General features: G+C 39.3%; 1 protein-coding gene across 2 annotated transcripts in view; it reads right to left on the bottom strand.

The window, feature by feature from the left end:
• The window catches only part of akt3a (v-akt murine thymoma viral oncogene homolog 3a), an 87,596-nt gene that overhangs the window by 18,040 nt on the left and 50,339 nt on the right, over positions 1–19,217 (bottom strand). For both annotated transcript variants that reach the window (XM_084391539.1, XM_084391540.1), the window contains 2 exons: positions 4,567–4,692; positions 1,331–1,442 (listed from right to left, as the gene is read on the bottom strand). In XM_084391539.1, the coding sequence (XP_084247665.1) occupies positions 1,331–1,442; positions 4,567–4,692 (238 nt within the window). The remainder of the gene's footprint in view (positions 1–1,330; positions 1,443–4,566; positions 4,693–19,217) is intronic.

Raw genomic sequence — 19,217 nt, 5'->3', positions numbered from 1 at the left:
TGGAAGCTGAATGTTATATTCCAGTCGTGGTCCATTTGAAAGCCCAAGGCAAATTCAAGATCCTTTGGGTTAACACAGTAACATATACGAAGGGCCCCGCGCACCCTTTCAAGGTCGTGTGGATAAATGGGTGTGGAGTGGTTTGGTGTATAATGAGCGTTTTTTGCTAATGAGAGATAAAGGCTTTGAATACAGTCTGGCGTTATGCCAGCTGCCGCCACATCTCTCCTCCTCACATGTAGGCCTGCAGTTTCTGGGCCTCTGCCAGTACGCTGTGTCCCACTCCTGTTCGGTGCTGTGTGTGTGTGGGGTAAACAAAGTGTGCATTGGACTGCAATGCCCTGTGATAGATAGACAAGTTAGGAGTGCAAGAATAAATTGCTCAGTGGCTGTTCATATCTTTTGCGTGAACCCTCCAAAAGGTTGTTGTGTAGTTTTTTTGCACTTCAAATGAAGAAAAAAAAAAAGCATATTAGTCAGCCACCTGAATAAAAGAAACAAAAAAAGGACTGGACTGTCAGCCTAAGGTCACTGATCAACATCGCAAAACATTGCGGAGTTCCGCTCCACTGACCTGCATCTCGCATTGTCCTGATTCAGTATCTGCTGTCAGATGAGATGATGTCAGGCTATATGTCAGTCTCATTATTCTAACGTTATTTTTGAAACTTGTAAGGGCCGGTTCACAGAGAACGCGTTTGTTTGCAGTCAAAATTAAGAGCATCCAACATCGTAGTTACGTTGTCAATTTCCAAAATTCCCAAAAGTACCAATAGATTACATAAGGGGTACGTACATCATGTGTTAGCTGGGAAGGATTTGCATGCAGGTATGATTTTCATTTTATTCATCAGGACCAGTGTCCATATGTTTTTAACAGTTCATGTGTATTTACCATGGAAACTGTAGTTTCTGTAACCCAATATACCACCAATTCTACATTTTTTGATAACTGTGGTGGCTCAACTTACTAACTAGTTTAGGATTGCTAACTAGTATAGCCTATATATATATATATATATATATATATATATATACACAGACACACACACAATTTATGTGTATGTTAAGTGGGACTGTTAACCAATCAATTTGCTTGGTTCAAATTTCTAAAAATGTGGGTTGTGGCTCAATGACCAAAGAAAAATGTGGTTCCCATGGCAAAATCAGATGAAAACCACTGATTTCAGGATTGATGACAATGATTAATTAGAGAAAATTAATACACATTATAAATACACTGAACTAAATGAATGTATTTGGACACAGCCATAACCTCTAAATTGAAGCTGTTAATAATTGTGTTTTCTACATTAGAGACCGTTCTCACCTTTCTTCTGGCGTGTCCACATGGAAGGTCCTCTCTATGACTGTAGTCCATTGTAGACATCTAATAATAAAAGTGTTCGGCTTTGGTCGTTCAGTTTTCATCAGCTGGCATTCTGGAATGACAGACCAAAAACAAACTGTAGCCACTTTATATTTCATGTATACAATACAATACAAAAAACATACGCACTAAATAAATATAGATTTAAATCACAGGCAGGGAGAAAGCTGACCTGAATTCTAAACTCGGCCCATTTCCTAACACGCCGGCTGCGAATGTTTGCCATTGTCAGAGTGTTTTATTTGATAAACAGAGGGGAAGCAGCGAGTCCAATGTAAAACAAATGGCCATTAGCAGAGAGGAGGCAGCGGGTGGGAGATTACAACGGTGAGATGAATGAGCAAGGGGTACATTTTCTGGAATGCCGCGCACCATTTCATATACAGCGCTTAGCTCTGCCACATCAGCCACTGCTCAGTCAGAGGGAAATAATGCACTTCTCGGATGCTTTATGAAAGAAGCAGGGAATAGAGGTGACGTCCAGACTGGGCTCATCACTGCTGCAGGTTTTGGGGGTAATGCCCAGACGACAGGTGAAACGCAACAGCGGCCTGGGCTGCCAGTCCCATAATGAGGGCCCTCAGCTGGCCAATTTCAGCCACCTCTGAATGACATCAGGGCCTAAATTTAGACTGGAAGGTTAATGACGACATCGCTAAGGTCACGAAGCCACGCACTGTACAGAACATCTACCTGGGCAGTAGAGGGAAGATTGAGTCCCACGCTGAGTGCAGAAAAACAAGGTCACGGCAGCCAGAATGTGACACCTCAGGAGGAGAGGAGGCAGATCTGACAGTATTGTTTGCTTTGCCACATTAGATCACAGATGACGAATACTGCTTCAAGTAAGAGTTGCTACAGAAAGCCAGCATGCCAATTAAACAGGCCAGAATCTGCGATTTCTACTGCTCGCACCATGCAACATCTCTTAAAGGTTTTCTCAAGTCCAAAATAAGGTTGAGAAGGTGAACGACGCACAAAAACACCAGGAGACAAAATATGGCAGTCAGCCCCATCGCCTTTAGCGAGAACTGGCTTGAAGTTCTTGAAGTGAATTCAGGGTTAAGAATAATTGAAAGTTTCCAAAAAACGTTTAAAATCTAGTTTAAACGTGTGTCAAGTTCTTAGAAATGTACTCTTTGTGTTTAAGTTCGTTTTCAAAAACTTTTATACCATTTTTAGCAAAAGTCTTATATTTTCTTTACACTTGAATATAGATATTGTAGACTACTGTTCAAAAGTTTGGGGTCTGAAAGATTTGTAAAAGTTTTTGAAAGAAAACCTTTATGCTCACCAAGGCTGCATTTATATTTGATCAAAAATACAGTAAAACCAGTAATACTGTGAAAAACTATTTTTTAAATATATTTAAAAATGTAATTTATTCCTGTGATGCCAAAGCTGAATTTTTTTATTATTATTCTTTTTAGCGTCATTACTCCAGTCTTCAGTGTCACGTGATCCTTCAGAAATCATTCTAATGTGCTAATTTGATGCGCAAAAACATTCATTATTATCAATCTTGAAAACAGTTGTGTACCATTTTTTTTCCCAGGATTCTTTAACGAATAGAAAGTTCTATTTCATTTATTTTAAATATAATGTTTTGTAACATTATAAATGTCTTTGTAACTTTGATCATTTTAATGCATCCTTGCTGAATAAAAGTATTGATTTGCTGCTCAAAAAAACTTTTATTATTATTATTATCAATGTTGAAAACAGTTATGTAAGTTTTTTTTTTCAGGATTCTTTGATGAATAGAAAGTTCAAAAGAACAGCATTTATCTGTATAAATATTATCTATATAATAATAACGAATGTTTTTGAGCATTAAGAAAATTAGCACATTAGAATGATTTCTGAAGGATCATGTGACACTGAAGACTGGAGTAATGATGCTGAAAACTCAGTTTTGCATCACAGGAATAAATTACATTCAAATAGAAAACAGTTATTTTAAATTGTAATAATATTGCACAATATTACTTCTTTCTTTTTTTTAACAGAAAGTAACAAAAAATGTCATGTAATTAATCTTTTAATGTTTATGTAGAAGTAAAAATGTCCTGTTCTTCCTTCAGAAAATCCACCTGTACTCACAGGGTCGTGTTTACAAATTGGTGGATTTCACTGTGCAAAGCAATTTGTCATATGCTGCAATCATTGTTAAAAAAGACAAATTGGTCAATATGGAGTGTGGTGTACTAGGGAGCAGATGCATGGCTCGTCAGGCTGTGTAAAGGACTCGGTGAGAGCGGGCCGGAGGAAGGCAGTCTGGTGGCAGCTCATTGCACAGGGGGTGAGAGCGATGCCATTTCAGAGAGTGCATTAGGCTATCAGCCTCCCAGCACCACCTGGCCTCCCAGCTTTCTGCAACAGATGTGGCAATCCTCTCCCACTGCCAACAGGCCCAGGCCGGATGTATGGCCACCTCTCGCTCCTCCAGCCTTTAGATTAAAACCTGGCTGGGCCTTTTGACGGATGGAGGGTTTGGGAGCCGCTCGTAGCACGTGTCCAGAAACCAGCGCTGAAAGCTGGAAATCCACAACCTAGGGCGCTTGAGTTCGAGTTGTGTTTCAGAGGAAATAAGTCACTTCTTTTTATGCTTTTACTCCACTGCCCTGAAAGAATTATTTTAAAAACTCAAACTTAAGAAGAATGAGGTGAAACAGAACTGTGAATGACTACAAAAACATTACGTCTCGTATTAATCACATTTTTGCACATCCTCAAGGATCCAACATTAGAAACAAGCTGAAGTTTATTATTTATTTCAGATCTGCCTTAACAGTTTGAGTGGTTTCTGCACTTGTTTTGTGAGCCTTCTGAAATGTACAACAGGCTTATAACAAAGGTCATTTTACATGGTAAAAATTTAAGGGGACAGTAGCAAAAAAACAGCCTGTTTTAACCAAATTTTCAGAGAGAATTCAAAATTTGACTTCATGAAAAATAAAATGAGAATTTACCCCAACCATAGGCCATTCAAAGATACATTACTGTGAATCTGAATTTTTAGGCTGTCACATTAGTATATGGATTTCATTTTAAATGCAATAACGATCAATGAATCCACTCTTCTGCTAATTCATGGAGATGTACCTCTCTGTTGCCTCCCAAAAGATAAAGAAAGACCAAAATCTTACTTGTTTTGCTTTGCAGGCATCACTTACTTGCAACAGAGAAGTTATTGAGAGGGTAGGGAAGATCTGCATCCTGCGGCTTCTCCTTGTATCCAATAAAGGATCCATCGGTTTTTAGCAGGAAGTAGCGAGGTCTCCAGTTCTTAATATATTCACCTGGGGGGAAAAATAAATGTACATTTAAATGCAAAGAGTAAAACACATGGCCTCAAACTACTTATGCAAATATACATGCACACTAAAAACTCAACCTCACATTCATACTTTATTTTCTTTACAAAGAATTGGAGAGAAAAAAAAATGACCCATTAAAAAAAAAAAACGCAACAAAAAATTTTTTGGGTCGTGGCAAACTACATGCATTAATATCACAAGATTAACACCCCAAACACACAGAATGATCACAATTAGACGGCGCTTGAATTGACTTAATTTTGACTTTGGATTTGACTAATCACAGGATTAAAATGTTAACATGTTTACCACTGCTAGTCCAGCTGTCAGCTACTGCATTATCTGCCTAAATCCGAGGGCAGGTGTAAGAACAGCCCAAACTAAGGCCAGTGGCACCAGGTCGGCTTACAGTAAAACGTGAGTGGAAACGCACTATGCAGGGGGTCAGAGAATCCTCACAAGGGGCAGCAGAGACACCTTTAACCTTTCTATGCTAAAGCCGCAAAAAACAACATCTGCTGAGCAGCTGGTCATGCCATATTATCATGCAAAACTTCTGGTGCAACAGCCTGTGCTATCTAATAATAAACAGCAGGATTACAAGGGTGTCAGCATCACCACGTAGGGGGCAAAGCCGCACGCACACACGGTCCAATAACAGGCTTCAAGAGTGATAATGCACATAACATCTGCCTGCTGAGTGATGCATGCTGGATGCTGGAACCAAACAGACTTGTTCATTTGCAATTTCGTGCATTTAACAATGGAAAGTTCATGTTCAATTGATATTTTCTGAAAAGTAATATTTGTGGGATAGAAATAAATTGAATTTCGTCTGTTATGCGTCATAATCGCACCATGAGGTAAACACAAAAGGAAACAAGAAATGCTATTTCTATGGTCCACTTTAGATATTCTACTAACTATAACTAACTATGCAACTACATGTCAAAGTAACTCTCATCAGAGTATTAGTAGACTGTTAGGTGTTAGGGTTAGTAGAATACAGTGAGTTGAATAAGTCACTTATAGTCAGTAGAATGTCTGTTGGGGGACCATCAAAATAAAGTGACCGCTAGTTAACATGTAGTTGTAAAGTTACTTTACATGAGCTAGTAAAATGTCTAAAGTGGACCACTGAAATAAAAGTGTTACAGTAAATTTATGTATAACATAGTGCATTTATACCAAAAAATGTCAAAATTTTCCACCATATTCCGAGCATTACAGTAGTTGAGCAAAGTTAAAGTTGTTCACAGAAAAAGAGAGTACAGTAAATTATGATTTATGAAATGTTCCTTTAGTCATTATTTAGAAACAGAAGTTTAGTCAACAAAACCACATCCTACTTTTGATATTATTTAAGCCATAAAGCTATGCAATCCTCCGACAAAAAAAATATGCTGAATCTAACCTCAGGACTCTGTTTAAATCTGTTCTTGCTGATAGTATTTATTAAAATCGACAATCTGGTATTCGTTCAAGCGCAGACGCAGGAGAATCCGCAGACATGTACTTTCAGATTCTGAACTCCTGGTAATTATCCACGATCTTCTCTAAGTGACACATGAGCCTCGTGACAGCTCTGATCACTTTTTTCAGCAGAAGAGAAAATAAACAACATGTTCTATTTGTAACATCCACTTAAAGCATAATGACACCAGCTTCTCCTAATTAACACATCAGAGAAAAACACCTGCTCATGTTAATTTGAGGAGACGGAGGTCTTTGCCGGTATGCCTCAACGAGGAAGAGAAATAGCTGGGTAGGAGGGAACAGCTGAACAGAGGCATCCGCCTTCCAATCAAGAGGTACAAATGAAGAAGGGAAAAGGGATGAAGGATAAAAGCGGGCTGTGATGGTCGTCAGAGTGATCCTACATACATTTATCTGTCGCTGACCATATTATTTTCTCTACAGATAAAACTTTAGTAAGAGGGCTTGTTAATTTTTCAAAAATTTCGCTTAACATTTATCAATTAGAAAGGCACGCTGTGTGGTACTCATACGGGAAACGTAGGTTCGAATCCAGCCTGTGTCATGATTCCATTTCCCCCCTTTTAATTTTCTTTTTCTGACAATAAAAAGTAGCAAAAGTTTTTTTTTTAAATAATATAACCCACTGTAATGCAATATAAAATATAATAATATTTAAAAAATAATAGAATAGAATTTTTTTAATAATACAATATATAAAACACTATCTTCTCTAAACTGTCACACACAACATTCATTTATACCTATTATTGGTGGATCAGTTATGGACAAACGCAAAGCAAAGAGATTAATCAACATTCTGATTCTGGATCAGCCATGGTGTCTTGTTAACCAGCGTAGAGTAGAATCAGTGTGCCGTTGACAGAGCCAGGGGTTGAACAGAAGGGGCTGCGTGACTAAAAGCAAATGTCGCTCGAACCCAGCCAGTGCTGTTTCATCAAGCCATTTTTACTGGCTTCTCAATCGTGAAATTTGTTTCTTTAGATCCAAAACAGTAGGCGGACAGTTGGTCTGGCAGGCGCTGGTGATGCTTCTACCCTCAAGTTTCCAGAGCGTTCGGTCAAAGTGAACAGTCCTATTGGTTACCATTATTACCAAGCACCAGGGTCGTGAACACCTCAGACATTCAGATAAGTGGTTGACCGCTTCGGTTGACTGTTCAGTGAATGCGCTTGGTTAGAGCGTAAGAAACTGCATAACGATACACTTTCTCTGACTAAAAAGCTTGCAGGTAATACCTGAGCGATCGCTGGCAAATATGCAACAGGACGTCCAAAGTCCCTCCCGCCCCATTCCAATTAAGTTCTGAATCCAAACAGCTCCAATTGAACAATTAAAATATCATACTGGGTGCCATTCAATTACAAGCCCAGATTAATTGTTCATTTGTCTGTGGTCTGTGACAGCCTGATGGCTGTGGGACGGAGAATTGGATGGGCCACTTTCGAGACAGACGCGATCCTGAGCAAACTTCCCCCCAAAACATCCGAGCCACTCCTGAGACTTCCCGAAGGCTCGCTGCCTCTGCCACGCTTGTTCCGACGTGATGGAGCTTCAGCAGGACAGGAGGAAAAAACAAACCCACGGAACACAAAAAAACAAGGCCATTTGTTAATCAGCCCAAACAAGGATTTAATTTAATGCTTTGGCGGGAACTGCTCTACTTTGCAGATGGCTTAAAGATGGGCATGTGATGGGTGCCCTGGGACCAGCGGGCTGTCGCGTTCCAGCACACGCCGGGCACTCCAAGCGGCACCAGCTCGCCTGGGCACGAGCGCCCACAGCCGCTACAGCGCAGCCTGGGCCCCGGCACGTGGTCCGAGACGTGGGCAGCATTAGGTGGTGCAGTACGGATGAAGAATGCGCGGGAGGGAGAGCTGGCCGCTTGTGGAGATTGGTGTGTTTTGTTCACCATGTACCGCAGCAGCTTGCCGGAGGAGAGCGGCTGGAGTCACTTTGTCAGTTTGGCAGAGACGGACGCAGCATGGACACACTCACACTCTGACTCATTCACACACACACACAGCAAACAGTTTCTCTGAGAAACTATTGTCAGAAGTATTGCAAAAGTCTGACCCATGGTCTGATGGTCAGCACGGCAGCACTTTTTATGCTGCAGATGTTCATTCATTAACTGTGATACGACTATGATGAATTCAGTGAGCATTTTGGTAGACTGATGATTCAAGTATGGCCACTTTCACCCCTGTGGACTTTCAAGAAATAAACTCCCATAAACCAGTTTTATGTTTATTATTTGTCCACTAACAATTTCCAGCTGTAGACAAACACATCACAGGAGAACTGAAACATGAACATTTCCTGTTTACCATGTTGGACAATAGAAATATAAAACTTAAGTGTTATTTAGCTTGATTTTTCTTTATTGAATTCATACATCTTACATATCATATTAAGCATGGTCTTTGTTTCCTTGGTACACGGACTATTAAATGGCAAAAACTAAGTGGCGGAATTTATGTCATAATTTGCGTTAAAAAAACAACAACATACAAATGGATTATGATCATTTCACTTGTTAAGATTCAAATCATTTGAAAAATATATAAAATTGTATAATTCCTTTATAATGGAATTTATCATAATAAAAAAATGAACGCATCAAAATCAAGCCCTGGCATAACTGAATAGCCATCTTCTGTTTGGAATCAAATGTAAACTGCACATAGACTGGTCTCAGCATCAGTCTAAGGGTGAAAAAGAACAGTAATAAACAGAATAAAGCGACAGACTTTTACAGAGACCAATCTCGATGATGCCAGTGACTTTTAAATGACTCAACCTTTCCTTTATGTAACTGTACTTGGTCAAACGTGACCAACCCCAAGACAGACTTAGACATGCTAATCAGCTCCACTGGAAGGCGATGCAGCTGTGAACTTGTCAAATGCAATTTCGGGGCTTAGCCAAGGTGGGCAGGAGTGGGGTAAAAGTGACAATACTTAGCTAAGCTCAGGGGATTTGCTGTATTTTCGCCTGAATTGCCGACAAAGACTTAAACACTGATCCCCTTACAGAGACGAAGGTCATATCACCTGTTAAGACTGCCAGACACAACAAGACAGATTGGCATCTGATTCACCACCGTCACACCGACCAAGAAAAAAACGTAAACTACCCCGCAGTGACACCAAAGTCCATTAAAGACAATTCAAATTCCTTTTCAAGGAATATACTGACTTGACATACCATTTCACTTCTTGCTTAGAGTTGCATGCTGTTCTTGTCAATGTAAGGCAGTGTAAATGCTCAAAAAAAGAAAAGAAAACGGACTGGACTGCATGTAGTACTTTACCATGGTGTAAGATTTTGAAAAACAACAAAATGAGGCTTAAAATAACATAAATATAATAATAATATAAATAAAATATATTGCTGTGGACTGCAGGCCCGTTATGGGCAAATAAGATGGAAATAAAAAATAAAAATAATTTGACTTTTAAAGATAATTACACTACTGTTTAAATGTGTGGGATTAGTAGATTGTTGTTGTTGTTGTTGTTTTTTTAAGAAATTAAAGACCCCCTTTTTGGTAATTTTTTTTAGTTTTTAATGTTGTTTATATGTCTGGTGTTTTTCATATGCTTTGAGACAAACCATGTGCAAATTCATCAGTCAACAGCATTGCTGAGTATTTTCTCTCAGTATATACGCAAACCAAAAACAGTCTCAAAACCGCGGTTTGAAATCGCCCTTGTTCTCGAGGTATATGATGTATTTTACGATGTTATGATTAACTATATTCCTTTCTCCACTGACGTCCTAAGTTGTTTAATGCATTTCTAAGGACAGAGAAGGCAGCTGTCTGACTCTGAGATGGCGAACGCAACATGGTTTGTGTAACATTAGCAACACTTGGTACGCCTGGTACGACTCGGCACGGCTCGTCTCGCTTTACTTTGCCTCGGTTTGCTTTTCCACTGCAATTTAGAAATAGTACCAGAGGTACTAGAGGTACTGTACACAGTGGAAAATCCCCCAAAAGTGAGCCGTACCGCTGTTTGATAGCGTAGTAAAACCAAAAGCTAATCAGATCAATTACCGTTATGTGTCTGACGTAGAGAGCGATAAAAAAAACGCATTACCATTCTGATACATCGACTTGTAGACGAGCCTGTATAATTCGCTCTTCCACTTAATCTTCTGAATCAGTTTCTGGTTCAAACATGCATGGCTGAATTAAACCAGTATTTCCACTTGCCATCGTGTAGCGTTTACAACAAGTTGACCGAGTGGATCAGGTATTCTGAGCGCATGTGATTGAGTGGAGGCGGAGACTAATTTGCACGTTCATGGTTCCGTGTATAATAAATGAAGCAAGGGTGTAGTTGCATTCAAGCTATTTTAAACCATGAAAAAAATATTTTCACAGGGGAAAAAAACATTTAAATATATAATTTTGGTGAGTTTTAAGTTTTAAGGGATAACATTATTGATTACAGTGGTTTTATTCAGCAAGGATGCATTACATTTATCAAAAGTGACAGTAAGGACATTCATATTGTTACAAAAGATTTATATTCCAAATAAATGCTGTTCTTTAGAACTTTCTATTCATCAAAGGATCCTGAAATAAAATGTGTCAAGGTTTTCACAAAAATATGAAGTGTTTTCGACGTTCTAAGAAGCTGAAAGAAGCAGAGCTCCAGTCAGCTTATTTAAAAGGTTTTGAACAAGTAATGAGTATTATTATATAATCAACATGTAACATATGCAATTAATTCAATGAAATGTTTCAATTAAAGCAATGTTTCAGTATGGCTTCCAGCGCAGGCATTAGTGTGTGTGTCCTCTGTGTGTCCTCAGGGAGGGCATCAGGGTGAGCCAGTGGCACTGCAGCCGTGGACTCGACACGAGGCTCTCAGACAACTTAGATGCAATCCAGGGCTGGCTCAAGCCAATCCACTTAACCTGAATTAGTGTCATTAGACCGCAGCAGGAAGGAGTGTCTGTGTGGATGTGCACATGGAATAACCCTGACAAACCCCTGCTGCATGATACTATTAAGAGCATGTGTGTAACAGACACTTTATGTACGGCTGTGAACACCAGGGGTTTAGGGTCTCATGAAATAAGGAGGTTGCGAGTTTGAGTGTAATAAATGACTCGATGGATCCTATACATCACATTTACCATGGAGACCAGCAACTGTTCAACATCTGTACTTAAACTACATGTTCATTTTAAGTCTAAAAATCAATTACCATTCAGTTTCATCTACCAAATTATTTTACAAATGTAATAAACATGTAATCTCATTCGATAATAAAATATCATTATTTTGTATCATTATTATTATTATTATCATCATTTAATAATAATATGTTTTTAAAATATTATTGTGGGTTGTGGGGATTTTTTCAACATAATCCATTTCCTTTTTATTATTATTATTATTATAGAAATGTAATGATTTATTAAATATTGGTGTCTTATTATATTGCTATTGCTACCATTTAATAAAAGCTTTGAGTCCTAATAACACTCATTACCAATCAAATTAACTTCTGGTCTGGCTTTCATAAGCTGAGATCCCACTGTAAACAAACTTTTCAAAACTCTGTTCTGTTTGTTTGAGCAACATGTCAACTTGAGGCTCAACAGAGCCAGACGAAGGTCAGACTAGAAGGGGGCGATAGGTATGTTTCGGAAATCTTGTTTGCAGAATTTTTTTTATCTTTATGTTGTTTTCTCCTCAAATGACTGAATTCACCTTTTTAGTTACAACACATAATGCAAAACAGACACGGGGATGAAACGGCATGTACCGCAGCCAAACTTCCTCAAGGCCGTTTAGTCTGTTTAAGTGAGTGCAGATGCCTTCCGCAGAGACTCCTGCTTGATGGAGGCATCAGACAATGGGCGGCAACAGGGCAGAGGGATGTCAGGCCGGCTGGAGGGGGGAGGGGGGGATGAGGGAGGGAGACAAGGGTGCCCAGGGACAGGAGGCTCCCATGAGGCCTGCACAGATTTCAGTCCGCCAGCTGCACACAGCTTGCCCTCCTGGTGCTCCTCCAGCCCCCCAGCTGGTGCAGAGAGCTGCCGCACTGGGCCCGTACGGAAAGGCCATCCCGCCAACACACACGTGCACATCGCACACACACTCCAATGTGTAACGGGATAGTTTAAGCATCAGCAATCTATATGTGACAGCACTGCAAATACATGATGCTGTGTCAAAGGTTTACTGAAATCTTTACTGAAATTCGGCTGCTTGTCGTTATTTAATACACTGTAAGAAATATACAATAAAATTGTAGATACATTGGATTACCACGTATATGTAATAATTTATGATATTTTTCAATATCAAAATAATGTAACTCCATCAATAAAATAAATTAATACAAATTACAATACATACAAAATTTAAATAACAATACATCAAATCAGTTTCTGAAAAGAAAGAAAACAAATATTTCATTAAAAGGAAACTTTCTTGACGCATCATAGTACATTTCTGGCCATACACTGAAGTAAAGTAAACTCTGTTAACAACTTCAGCCACTAGATGGCACTGAATTACAGATACAGATAGTTTGACGGTTCAGCATGAATATGAGAAACTGAGTTACACCCTGTGTGTGTGTGTGTGCGCGCGTGTGTGTATGTGAGTGAGTGTGAGAGAGAGAGAGAGAGAGAGAGAGAGAGAGAGAGAGAGAGAGAGAGAGAGAGAGAGAGAGAGAGAGAGAGAGGCTGAAGTATTCATTCAACTAACAAACAAACACAGAGGCAAATCATTACGCGTTGCATTCTCAGTATATGAACGGAATCTGCTGAACAGCGGAAAATGAACATGAGCAGCTAATAACATTCTCAAATATTAAAAGCGAGTAGTTTTGCACTACAAAGAGAACTGCAATTATAAAAGAAGAAAGTTTCAAACTCTCTCCCATCTTCTATTGCTTGGACAAACAGACACCTCCCAAATACCGTTCATCGAGATGAAGCCAGACCACTCAAACAGACTGTAATTCTGATTGCTGCCACTAGTGCCACAAAAACTACACCCTTCAACCATGATGACAAACTTAAAATAAAGTATATTTCTGATAATTACAAAAGATTTCAATTTTAAATTAATGCTGTTCTTTGAACATTCTATTCATCAAAAAAATCTGATAAAAAAATGTATCAAGGTTTCCACAAAAATATTAAGCAGCACAACTGTTTAAGATTGATAATATTATTAATAATAATAATAATAATAATAATACATGTTATTTGAGCAGCAAATCAGCATATTAGAATGATTTCTGAAGGATCATGTGACACTGAATTCTGGAGTAATGATGCTGAAAATTCAGCTTTGCATCACAGGAAAAAATTACATTTGAAAATATATTCAAATTGAAAACAGTTACTTTAAATTGTAACAAAATGTAACAATATTGCTGTTTTCTGTATTTTTGATCAAACAAATGCAGCCTTAATGCGCATAAGAGACTTTTCAAAAACAAAAAAATTCATAACGACCCTACCGTTTTAAACAGTGTTATGTAGGAATATTCACCAAATTCACCAAGTCAAGGATAATGGTATTGTGTCAGTGTCAGTACTGAGATGAATCGCATGTACCTGCCCTTCACCTCTGATTGTATTTCTACATAAAACACGGCTAATTAATGAGATTATTGGAGGAACTGGCAGCAACTTTGATCGGTTAATCAAATAGCAGCAATTGAGCCCAATCAGGCCATCCGTTTTGCAATCTAATTTGCCTGTTGTTCACGTTAAATGGGCTGCAGAATTTGCTGCGTTATGTGCAGTCCTGCAGTCATGCTCAGCGGCCGCAGTCCTGTTAAAAGCACAGGAAAGGTCAACTGAATTTAATATAATGGGAGACACAAGCGTACCTTTGCATGTCATAAAGCAAATACACATATACAAAGTTCATCATAGCACATTAAGAGTTATAATTGAACTTAATGCACATTTCATGCCAATTAGACACAGTTCATAATGCGTGAGTGAATGTAAGCGTAGCAGGTCACACGAAACAGAGTTTGCTGTGAAAAGCCTGACCCATGAATCATTTAGAATAAAAGACGAGCGCAACAATGAAGAACTTCCCAACAGTTGCCGTAGCAGCCAGAGGTCAGGGAACGATCTTTAGTGAAAGGCGTGTCCCCCAGGAGCAGGCTGGTTTATTTTACACTGTGCCATTGTGAGGGGCCGCACTGACAATACGTCTGTCCGTGTGTGTGTGTGTGCGCGCTATGGATTACAGGACTCTCCAGCGAGAGTAGCACTGCTCTCTGTCAACCCTTTGAAGCAGAGACAAGATCAAAGGCATGAGGAGATTTTTTTGTCTATTTTACTGGTCCCATTTTAATGGTTGATTCCATTCATGAACCGGCCCACGGCGAATATCAACAAGTTTCCTAACCCCCCTAACACACACACACACACGTCCTGATGGGACTGTTATCGTAGCCATAATTAATTCATAGAGTCAGGACGGTCTCGCAGGGTGACTTACACATGTTACCGTAGCCTCTGGAGCATGCATAATACATACAGGCTCCAAACATCTGAAACTCAGGGAGCATTTGAAATGTAGTCCGTATTCAAAACACACAGTCAACATTGCCCGCATCATAAATCAAAACTGTCAGCTTTGTCCTTATGGGCTGAACTGCAACAAGGCTGATAATAAAGTACGGGTTAAATAGAAGTTAATTTCTATCGACTGTGGCATGCAGTCAGTTACCACAGAAAATAAGAGTTTCTCAGTACAAAATGGGTTGACAGTTTTGCCTTAGAAGTCTAAGGGGCAACAAACTTGAAATATTCTGAGAGAAAGTGATTTCCAGCGTTAAACTGGTCTTTTGTTGGATGAAACCATTTTTTATTTCAGGACTCAGCGATGAATAGAAAGTTCAAAAGAACAGCGTGTATTTGAAATGAAATCTTTTGTAATATTATTTAATGCATATTTGCCCACCAAAAAATTCTTTAAAGAACGATGGTGATGTGTATTTAAAGCAAATGGAGGTGACTTCATTAGAAGGGTCTCAATCAGAGGACTACAAAGGGCCCTAACGCAGGGGCCACACACAAACAGACAGGAACAACAGCTCAGGTCTTAGAAGGCTGCAGCAGCGAGTCGCACCATCAGGACAGCGGTGAACAGGTGCAAAGGCTCCCCGGTCCCGGCCTCTGAATGGCCATTACAGGCGAGTGGTGGGGTTGCTGCTATTATTTATTCAGCAGCGCATCCACCAGAGCAGGCCACTGTGCGGAGAGACAGCTGGCAATGGGGGGACAATACAAGAACCCCTCGGCCCTTTTGTCTGACCAGCCCCTGTCTCAGCCTCTGCTCCCACACGTACAAACACACACACATCTTTGTGAAGCATCCCCGATCCTCTATTCTTCCAGAAACCAACATCACCACCCATCTCCCTCAGAGAGACACACCACAGCTGAAGTAAACAACTACAGCCATGTAATTCTGCCTGTACTCGGCCGTCCCCACCCTCACCACCCCCACAACCCACCAGACGTTACCACACACACAACGCCAAACACATCCCAACACTTCAGATGAAGACGAACACAAGCACCAGCTTTCATTCAGAGTGGACCCATTGAGATGCTCAATAGAGGCTGGACAGATATGACACTTGAGTTCACAAACTGCTGTTTTACTCAGAGCTGCTGTTCTTGATGTGTTTGACTTTCCTTCAGTTGTAAGTGCCGAATGGAACCCTGTTAATAAAGTACATCACACTGGCAACTACAGACAGACGAATCATCGACTAATATTTCATGATTTGGAGATTATAAGTGATAACTGTCCCCACTTGGGCGATAAGAAAACAATCAATCAATCAAACAAACAAACAATAATAATAAAAAACTAATTTGACCATTTTCCAAAAATGACCCAAATGTCAAAATCATGTGGTCTAACAATAAGATTTTCCTTAATCTTGAATACATGAGATGTTTGTCTTTATTGTCATCATTATCTTTTTAATAAAGTTTTCAAAAATATTTTAATGTAATGTTTAAGAAATATATATTTTTAGAATAATAATAATAATAATAATAATATAATTCATAAATAGCATGATATTTTTGGGGGAGTCGCACCACATCACATTTTACAACATTAACTAAGTTTACTTTTTTCAAAACGGTCAAATTATCTGATTTTTTTCTGAGATTTATTGACCTTGACCCACTGCAATAACTCATAGGGTCTGCAGGGGTCCTTTGTATGGTATCATTTCCTGTTTTATTTCCATGTTTCTGCTAGTTGGCTGCATCACATGACTTTGTTAGACATTTATATAAACTCTTGAGAAAAGCATTTCATTTACATTTATTGAACAGGGTGAAAACATTCAATATTGCTTTTATTGGTCTCTAAAATGTCACTGAAATGGTAATATGAAATACAATGATTTGCACAATAGTAGCTGCGAAAAGAATCATTTTGTTGTAGACTGCAACGTCAATGCCTTTCACTTAATTGCAGCTGGCAAGCTGGTCGACTAGAGTCAGTAAAATCAGCAGAACTGAATATAGTGCTCACTGCTCAATGCTGTCAAAACAATCCTGTTTTAGCACACAAACAATTATGAACAATGCTACAAAAATAAAATACATGTTTAACCATTCAGCTGGCTGGCACATAATGAAAATGGAAAGTTACAGATGCTTCTTTTTAAGTTCCTTCTGTCTGCTGTAGTGGGTATTAAGAAGGAAATTGAATGTGCAGACAAACTCAATAAAGAAAAAAAAAAGCCTGAGTCATCAATTACGACTACTGTGATCAATCTTACGGCCGTTGATAAATAAATTATTTAAAGCCTGGAGCTGCTGGCGTGTCTTTGTCTGACCTTTATAAGCATAGCTTGGGAAGAACACCCAAGCGTGTGACCCCTCGCCTAAGCCTAAACTCACGTTCTGAAGAAAAGTGTGTATGCGCATCTGTGTGTGGGGTAAGCTGTGCAACTTCAAATGTATTATAGGCAAAGAGAAATGAGTTGGAAGTAAAAACTATTACTCATAATTATTATAGTTCAGAATGTCTGCTATCAACTGAAATTAGACAAATCTATAACATACTGCCACAGAAATATGACTTCCTAAAAAACAACTGGCCAGTGACTTAACAGAGGTACTGTCAGATGTGTAAATCATGGAGGAATATTTGTATGATCCACATTTCAAATAAAATATGAAAATAGCATTTCATAAAACAGTCAGAAAAAGTTGAATATGTGATATATGAATGCTGTACAACAATTTCCAACAAGTTCTAATAGTAATATTTACAGTAATATAATTAGTATCCATTATTAATAATTACACTAATCAGCAATAGTATTTTTTTCCATTTAGAACTTTTAGTTGAGCCACTGGCACAGCTTACCCCAAAGCATAATAGACTTGACCCAACAGCTAACGTTTTGGGAAAATGCTTAATTTAAAATTCCATGGGTAGTCTTTAACACACAGAAAAATAAAACAATACAAAAAAAAAAATTTGTTTAATTATTTAATTATTTAAAATGACTACATTTATTTTAAAAATCCATGTGTAGTTTTTAGCCATAATAAAATAAATACACAAAACTAATATTAAACAAATAAACATTTAATTATTTTTCACTTGCCATAGAAAATTTACTTTAAAACATTTTTTTTTTCTTATGTGCATCTCTCAATTACAGATAGCTGTATATGATATGGCTTTTCCAAGTTAATCATATGACAAAAATTATGCAGAATTTGCTCAATTAAAGGGGACTCTGTCATGAATAAAACATTTATACAATGACCAGCATCTATATCATTTTCAAATACGGTGAGATGATGTGTAGACTTGCAAACACGACTCTAGTTTCTCACACGCACCAAATCTCCCAGTCTCCTCCCACACTAGTCATGCAAACAGCGCCCTGATATCGAGTCTTGAGTTCCAGCCATTATGCCGTGCGACATCTGCATGTTTATGCGTCTCTCTCTTTCTCATTCACTCCTTCCCTCCCACCTCTTCTCTCCGCGACGCAGACTACTCAATACCCAGCTACGGGGAGAGCACCCATACACACACTTTTCTTGATGGCAGATGGCAAGTCAACAATCAGTTCCAACAGCAGCGGTGGCTCATCACCCAATCAGAAGCATCCCCAAGAAACACACACACACACACAAACACGAAGCCCCCGTCTCACCCCTCATAACACTATCTCATCACAGACACAATAATAACTCTTTGTTTGTTTCCCACAATACAGCTGCGGAAGAGGCCCTCTGCTGAAACACATGTGCCCTGAACGTCCTCTCTCACACACACACACACACACACACCTTCTGTCAGCTCTGGTGTGTGTTGCACAGGCCGGGATCATTGCACAGCTGGGCAGAGATTCTCAGAGAGGGTCTGGGTGTGAAAGAGAGGCAATTAATGAGTGTGAAAGAAAGAGATGAACCGACAATGCTTGAAAGTCCTAGTGGGAGACTGTGTTATTAATGTAGGGGAGGGCATTAGTTGGAGGGGATCAGGTGAGTCTGTAACAACTTCGCAAGCAAATTCAAATGCGAGTCCCTTGTCCTTTACAGTGTCACACTCCCTGTTTCTCTTCTTGTCCGAGCACAAGAGCAGTCAGGAACGGAGCGTTCCCAGCATGCCGTGCAGGGGGTGTGCCAAGACATTGATGGATGCGGCAGGACGGTGAAGAGCGGTGGTGTTTGACCCCAGGTTGAGTTCACCAAGACACAGCTGCATTGCACAGAGTCCACCCCACTGCAGTATGGGCCTCGTCTCAAATGACCCGCTGTTCCCTGCTGAACAGACCACAACCTGCATCACTATGCTCACGATAAAGCGTCCAGAGGATCCATCAGAAGGAAGTCACGCAAGACTCTGAAACGACACTCGCTGATTCAAAAGCTCCATGTGCTCATAATCCAATCGTCATATTGAGATACTTACAGTACATATTAATGACACTGATTGTATGATCTTC

The sequence above is a fragment of the Rutilus rutilus genome (assembly GCF_951802725.1).
Source record: "Rutilus rutilus genome assembly, chromosome: 20".
NCBI classification, from domain to species: Eukaryota; Metazoa; Chordata; class Actinopteri; order Cypriniformes; family Leuciscidae; genus Rutilus; species Rutilus rutilus.
Note: the sequence above shows the minus strand (reverse complement) of the source record. Positions and strands in the feature narration are given on the sequence as shown.